Consider the following 8,118-nt stretch of genomic DNA (forward strand, 5'->3'; position numbering starts at 1 on the left):
TTTTTTTTTTTTTGTGGGGGGGGGGGGGGGGGGGGGGGGATTTCGGATTGGAAGAACTTATCCTAAGTCATTAATAAAAGTTTTCACATCAAATTCCAGTGAATGACGTTATTTTAACCACTTTTCAAGCTAATGTACTCGGTCGTACACATGCAAAAAAGGCATTTAGGCCAAACTCTCCCCCTCTATCACCCTATGCTGTAATAACTAAGCTCTGGTAAATGATAAATATTGATGACTAGATGTGGTATCCCACTCTGCCTCCATAACTTTTTTTTATCAACCATAAGAACCACACACAAAACGATGCATCAGAGGTTCCTGTCTCCACCTTTAAGATATCTAGTGTAGAGAACAGACTACTATCCAAAAGAAAATGTTAAGGACCCTACTCATAACATGGAAAAGAATTAAAAAGAAAAAGTTCAAAAAATGTAACAGCATGTTAAATTATGTTACTGTAATTGACCATTCATTGAACTTTGGGCAGAACTTTTGGCATCTAAGTGATTACATCAAACATCACAAACTTTCTCCCAACATAAGCTGTTTACTGCATATAAACTATGAAATAAACTAGTTATAAATGCCTGTAAGAGTAACTTGACTATCTCACAGTCCATTTAATTTTCACCTGACCCATTTTATAAAGTTGAAAACAATCATTGATTCATCATTTTCAACTTGTAAGTAAAATTGAAATTTATGCAACTTATGATAATTTATTATATTATTTCTTTCTAACAACCGTTACATAATATGTGATTCATCAATTCTGAACTACAAAATAAATCAGAAATTCTAAGAGCAATTATTCTCAAATTAATAATTTTATCCCATGTTGACCTTCATTCGCTACTACCCTATGACATTACAGATATTTCTGCATCCACCTCTTTCACAAAATATGAAGATTTACTTCTCAAATAGTGTAATGCTGTCATTCGAATGCTGAGTTCAGTTGTGTAACCCACTTGCTAGTGAAATTCTTGAGAACATCAAAACAATTATAGAAGATCTAAGTGCCGAATACATAAAAGTTTCCAAAGGAATAAAGGAAATTAACTTATATATAGAAAGTTGACACTCACTGAATATAAATATTCAACAGCTCTCTCCGGGTTGTTGAAAGCAGCTCGAAGAGCTCGGACAACTGTATCTCGATCCCAAGTTCCTCCACCCATATCAAGAATCTGCTGGATCGTACCCTCAAGGTTGTTACCAGCAACTAAATTGGAAGCTGCATGGCCATAGACATCCGACCTATCACACGAGAACCATAAAATATTGATAAAAGAATCACCAAACTACTTATGATCATTGCATGATAGAAAATCAGGCACATCAAATCTCTTTTAGGGGATGCTCACACGCCACCAGCAGCAGGCACAGGAATAGGAGAGGATGCAGGAGCGGGTACAGGTGCAGGTCTGAAAGGTTGAAAAATAATGTGGGGAAATAAATTAAATAAACAATTATTCCATACACCGACAAAGAGTTAAAAGGGACAGAGCTTAGTGTATTTAGACACCCGAGTGCACATTATTAAGATATGTAAACTAAAACTCACGCCGCAGCAGGAGCTTGAGGTGCTGTTGATGTTGGAGCTGAAGTAGGAGGTGCAGCACTTTTTGGTTGTACCTACAAGGAAAACACTTTCAGACACACCTGAATTAACACCAATTCCTGTAACGTGATTAGGTATAAAAAATTAAATTCTCTTAGATATTTCTCTTTTAAGAGGGTAAAATAAAACGTGTTTAGTCTTGTAGAATAAAATTCTCATTGTCGACTAATGAGGGATATCATCAGTGATTGAATAAGCATCAACCAATAACTCTCTGAGATGAGATTATCAATTTTTTTGAACAATCTTGGGCAAAAATCAGCAAAGAGCATTAACTCTACAAAAGGCAAACTCTAGCATTAGTTTCACTTACTGCCATTACACCTGTCTGCATTAAATACACCAATTACCTATGGAAATTTAGATGCCACACTCAGCCAATAAAGTAATTACAGACAATGAACAGTAGTAATTGTATTTCCATGGTAAAAAATTAATCTAATAGACTTTCTATAGAAATATGATGGTGAACTGTCCGTTGTTGCACACTTTTACAGATGTGCTGGAGCATGCATATACCATAATAAAAAATTGTAAAGCTCATAAGAATGTTTTGCGCCACTGCTGGGAAATGAATATATACTTTAAATGGCATTCTCAGGAAGAAAGTCTTCACACAACTACCAAACTTTGAAGAAAACAGCTACAAATTTAATTGCTGTCCCTCAATACAGAAATTAATACACATATGGTTCTGAATATTTCAAGACATTTTTGCTGGAAGCTACAGAATATGTTAGGGAAATGGATGCTAGAACCTTCTGCACTCTAGAGATATAAGTGCCACTTAGATCCACTAAGATGTCAAATGCACCAAGAAACAATATTCTATCAGATCACAGGATGGTATATCACAAGAATGGTAATCCAATTTATAAAACAGCAATAAAAGACTGTGAACAAATAACAAGAAATTATTAAATATGACATGATATTACCTTCACAGCAGGTGCAGTTGATGTGGTTGAACCTTCACCTGATGAGCTCTTACTCTAGAACATTTCAGGCAAAAAGATTAACGAAATTATGAAAAAACAGTAAACACTCTACAATGGAGCACAAAAAAGCACCAAAAGCAACGAGAACAGAAAATTTTGTATTTAAGTTTTTATGCTTTTTGAGATCTTTTCATCTGAATCGATAATTTTATTTTATTATATTTTATTTTTTCTTGGCGATAGATATTTTCATGCTAAAATAGTATTAATTGCTGAAATTAAATTATAAATCTGAAATCATTTCAATGCCTATTTTGATCAAACAGTGGTAAACATGAGATATTATAGCTGAAACCATTTACAAAATGCTGTAATTTAATTGAACAAATTTCGCATTGAATAGACTTCTCGATTCAGATATAATATGCACCAACTTCAATGAAGCACGGGCCTTTAATTTATGCTAAAGTATGTGTCTTTAATGGTATAAGTCAAAGAATCTATTGAGGAGTTATTTCTGAAAACAAATATTGCTGCTAAAATATGTTCAGGCTAAAATATATAGGGCCAAGTCCAACAGAGACTTGTAAAACATGTAGACAGAAATTCAAGCCTATGGAAACAAATCTAGATGCAAGTCAATACTTTGAATGGCAAATATAGTAGGTCCTCTAGAACATTCAGTAACTAGCAACAGAACAATTTTTACTTTTGTTGGCATGACAACAACAAAACTGTTCTCAGCAACATTATTTTCTCCCAGTGTTGTTCCATCTTTCAGAACTTTTCCCTGATGGATAAGCATCAGTTGTGCAGCAGGATAAATATCAGATCCCTGAGAACTTTCGATGGTTTTTTTCACATCAATGACCTGCAGAATAAAACTAATTATTTCAACAAATTAACCCATAATTTGAGTGGGAAAAAAGAAAAAAAGAGAGTAACTGTTTGAGGACAACAAAAGAATTATAGAAACAATTTGCAGCCAATTCAGAAACAAGGAAATACTGACCACAATCAAAATATTATAATACTTCAAATGTTCCTTACATTTTTTACATAAAAATGCATTCCTCCAGAGAATAAATATTCCTAATTAGTCCATCTCCTAAATTCAAAACGAGCACCATTCCATGAACTACAGAAGGAGATTCCTTTAAATAGACTTTCCTATATGTGTACCACATGCCCCAAACATGCATGCCATGCAAGAGAATCATGTCCTCTTATCTTCTTTTGATGCATCATTTGACAAGTCTACCGGTGCTACAACTAGCTTCAGCTAACTTTACACTTTACATTCCCCAACTACATGTTATGGGCATCAATTTTAACCTCGTCTTGAAACATACAAGCATTCCGACAAGCATTTGTCATATACAAAACATAACTTTGAACAAAAAGTAGATTTTTCTGCCATAGGACAACTAAGCAATTTCTTTTATAAAATAATAAACTCAAGAAAGTAGTTCTCAAGATTTGATCCATCTTTCATTGAGCCATTGCTTAATAAAAACAGCAGCTAGACAACTGAACATGATATGCAAAGTGACAAGTTCTAAGTTAGAAAGGCAAGAGCAAGATTAGGAGCTCAAAGGCACCAAAATAAAAACTATTTGTGTCTGCAAGGATATCATATTATCTGGTAAAGATAACAGAAATATAAATTATATTCCGCATTCAAAAAATTAATAACTATATCTGATCATTCAAATGATACTCTGCATACATCCTAATGAGTTTACTTTGATTTGAGTCTTGGTCAAGCAAGCATTTAGGTTTTGTATTGAACTGCACAAAAATAAAGAAAAGAAATAGAAGCTATGCATCTAGAAAACCCTAATCTACAAGAAAAATATTGGTTGCTGTTGCTCCTTCTTTTACTACCATTTCCATCTTCTTACTTTTACCTTTTGCATTTTCATTGCCATCGTCACCAATTATTAACCATGTCTCCTTCCACCTCCACCCCACCTAATCGTGTCCTTACACATTACCCAAATTATCCTCTTCAACTGCAACCACATGCATCTTTTACTGTCATCAAATACAGTGGCCAGCCTCAACCATCTTCATCTACCATTGATAAAAAATGCAACCTAAAGACATCTAGCACAACACAAGCTAAGAATCAGTGGATTGCCTCGCCAGCACTCAGATTACCCATCCCTTAGGAGCCATTCTCCTAACACAAGACTGGTGCAGCACCAAACCAAGTAGGCTACTTAGGCGCCTTTCATCAACTTTATATTTTGTCTATGACATTCAACACCAGAGCATGCATGAACTAAATTGTATAATCCAATCGAATTCACATTAATGATTAAGTAACCGAAACTATAATGCTAGCTTTGTTCACTGAACCTTAATTCGTACTAATTAGTAGAATTACTCAGATAGTTATTTGTAGCACTGAGATGCACAGCAAACCCCCCGAAACAATAAAATTCATCACCTCAGTAACTACACTAAATTTTTGAAGTCCAAATTCCATTTAATAACATGTAAACAAAACTACCCACCAACATCAGACATACAAAAACCAAAATTCAAGAAAACCAATAAATAATCATTGAAGAAATATTAAGAAAATCTCATCATTAACATAAAAAGAATCACCATAATTACGAATCAACACAAATTCATATCAGGAAAAAAATAAAAAATCAAACCGTGTCTTCAGGTTTCACTTCAATTTCGAAATGGGTACCCTTGAGAGTCTTCACAAAAATCTTCATTTTTCTTTATTTAATTTTATTGGATCGGTGAGATGAAAAGCAACACAGAAGAGGAGAAGAAGGCTATAGAAAACTAAGAAAAGGTAAAGAAATGTAAAAGTTGAGCTGATTATTTTGTGTCCTTGACAACGTAAATATCTTGGTGAGTTTATACGCGATTTGTTGGGCGTGGTAATACGTGATTATAAATTTGGTGTTGGAAAGTGCGTGCGACTCAAATACAAGGGAGGAAGCGTAGGGACCGAGAAGCGGGTTTTTGTGTCATATTTATCCTAAAAATAAAAAAAATAAAAAATAAAGTTGAACCTCAACTTTAAAGGCCCCATTTTGTGTCCTTGACAACGTAAATATCTTGGTGAGTTTATACGCGATTTGTTGGGCGTGGTAATACGTGATTATAAATTTGGTGTTGGAAAGTGCGTGCGACTCAAATACAAGGGAGGAAGCGTAGGGACCGAGAAGCGGGTTTTTGTGTCATATTTATCCTAAAAATAAAAAAAATAAAAAATAAAGTTGAACCTCAACTTTAAAGGCCCACTGCCCCACTCTTAGAACTTTGTGAGGGAAGTAAATCGCGGAATGTGCCCCAACAGATCAGGGAACAAGAGCTGCTTATACACTATGCCTATAAGAAATCCAATTCTATGTCTCAGAAATTGAACCCTCACACTTCGACTGCCAGCAAGGCATGAGATAACATCACTCCTATCCTTTGCACCACTAGGCTATGCCCGGGGGCATCATATTTATCTCTCTCATGGATGGTTTTGTTGGTTGTAGTTGGATTGAACCGGTGTTTTTTGAACGATATGAGGTAGAGAATAGTGTTTGTTTTGGATAGTTAAAAAATTGTTAAAATTTTGAGATTAAAGTTAATGATTAAGTTTTAATTATATAATTCATGGAATTCATAATTTTTATTAACTTTTTAATTATATATTTCATTAACTTTTATCAAAATATGTTTATATTTTGTCAAACAATGCCTACATAAGAAGTTTAAGAGAAAAATGGGATTTTAGTTAATTTTGTTGGGGGTGTCAACAGGGTAACCCAGTAATATGGAGCCTAACATGATACTAGAGGTGCGTGGTTGGGATGATTTGAGGGCTTAGAAGCATCTTTATAAATTCATTGTAAAACTGGGGAAGGAAATTTTGTAACACACTTGAAAAAATTGAAGATTGTGATCAGAGAGACGTCGAAGAGATGATACAACTAGGAGATAGGACTTCGTAAGTAAAAACTTCTCACGTCCTTCTCAACAATCAGCCCTTAGTATACAATTTAATTGTACATGGGTGAGAAGGACTTTTTATGGCTTAAATGCAGACGAACAATTAGGGTTTAAAGAAGTTTTAGTGGTAATTGAGAATTGAATTTCTTATATGGTGATTGAATTGTAAACTTTTAACGATCATGGCTTACCATGTCAAATTTTCTTGCAACGCGTCAACTACTAGGAAAACGAAAGATTAGAGATGATTAATGGAGTGCAACATCTATTAGTGACAATTAGAAAGTAGTTTGAAGGTTGATGAGTAAATTGTGACCATGGTACAAGTTGGGTGAGTAATGAAACATTTTACTTTGATGGTTTTGCTGAGTTTTAATTTTTTTAGTGATCATAACTAGTCACACGGAATTTTCGTACAACACATCAACAACGAGGAGAATGAAATATGGTGAATGATGAATAGAGTGCAAGTCTCAAAGACGAATGGTAATTGAGAAGCAGTTTGAATTTTGATTAATAAACTGGGACATAGTATAAGTTTGGTGAATAATGAATCAATTTACTCCTAAGAGCTCGACCTTCAAAATAAATGCTCAACTCTGGCATGACCATGAGTTTTTTTTTTTTTTTTTGAGCGAAAAAAAAAAAAAAAAAAAAAAAAAAAAAAAAAAAAAAAAGAGAGAGAGAGTTGCAAAAGTGGATATTGATAATAAACACTTGACTAATTTGAACCAATGATGCCATATGCAAAATACAAGTTGGGATCTCTGTTTTTACAAGTAATGGTTTAGCAATTCATTGTAGACGTTTGATAAATGACACCATTAAACAATTATGTGGGTGGACATGTATAACTAAATGTTCAATAATAATCTCAATTAACATACAATACTCATCGAATTCTTGCAATCTAAATTCATCAGTATTATCAAGATGAATTGTTTTAATTAAGTTATCGAGAAAATAAAGTGTGTAACTTTATATTTTGGACAAATAGTATGGCAAAAGCTACAACCCTAACGAAAAGTGAGCAAAAAATGTCATTATCTAATAGAAGAATCGATTAAAAATATAAAATAACGAAATTATCCACAAGATGAGTATATTGGCCCATATATATTTTCATGAATTATTTTTAAGAGAGTTGGATATTCAACATTAACCTTCGTAATTGAATGTCTAATGACTAATTTACCCAACAAACAAGCAACATATCAATAATCATGTGAATTATTTATTATTCAGTGCATCATTATTGCTTTTGAATGTCCATGTCGATCATGTCAAAATATAAAATTTTTTTGGTCAACGAACTTGGAGTTCATGATAATATTTAATTCAATCATTTTTATTAATGTATAACTGTATGCCAAATAGGAGTGCATAGAGTTTCTCTTTTATCTGCTTATGTCCATATATAGAAAAAGTTATACAAAAATATTCAATATTATTTTCTTATATCGTCTCAATGTGATATCCATTATAGCGAATATCTTAAAAACCAAATATATTTCTTCTAGATTTCTTTGAATAAAGTGCATCGTCAATGTGTAATTTTATATAATACTGGTTTTTCCA

General features: G+C 33.4%; 1 protein-coding gene across 5 annotated transcripts in view; it reads right to left on the minus strand.

Moving 5' to 3' along the window:
- The window catches only part of LOC111384054 (ubiquitin receptor RAD23c-like), an 8,472-nt gene extending 3,050 nt beyond the window's left edge, over positions 1 to 5,422 (minus strand). For 4 of the 5 annotated variants that reach the window (XM_023008271.1, XM_023008267.1, XM_023008270.1 and 1 more), the window contains exons 1-6: positions 5,238 to 5,422; positions 3,275 to 3,436; positions 2,566 to 2,619; positions 1,571 to 1,641; positions 1,371 to 1,430; positions 1,092 to 1,263 (exon numbers count right to left, since the gene is read on the minus strand). In XM_023008271.1, coding sequence (XP_022864039.1) covers positions 1,092 to 1,263; positions 1,371 to 1,430; positions 1,571 to 1,641; positions 2,566 to 2,619; positions 3,275 to 3,436; positions 5,238 to 5,303 — 585 coding nt within the window. In that variant the 5' untranslated portion in view covers positions 5,304 to 5,422. The remainder of the gene's footprint in view (positions 1 to 1,091; positions 1,264 to 1,370; positions 1,431 to 1,570; positions 1,642 to 2,565; positions 2,620 to 3,274; positions 3,437 to 5,237) is intronic. The other variant, XM_023008268.1, reaches the window with a different exon arrangement.
- Between the last annotated feature and the right edge of the window lie 2,696 nt (positions 5,423 to 8,118).

Source organism: Olea europaea, unplaced genomic scaffold (genome assembly GCF_002742605.1).
Source record: "Olea europaea var. sylvestris unplaced genomic scaffold, O_europaea_v1 scaffold2829, whole genome shotgun sequence".
NCBI classification, from domain to species: domain Eukaryota; kingdom Viridiplantae; phylum Streptophyta; class Magnoliopsida; order Lamiales; family Oleaceae; genus Olea; species Olea europaea.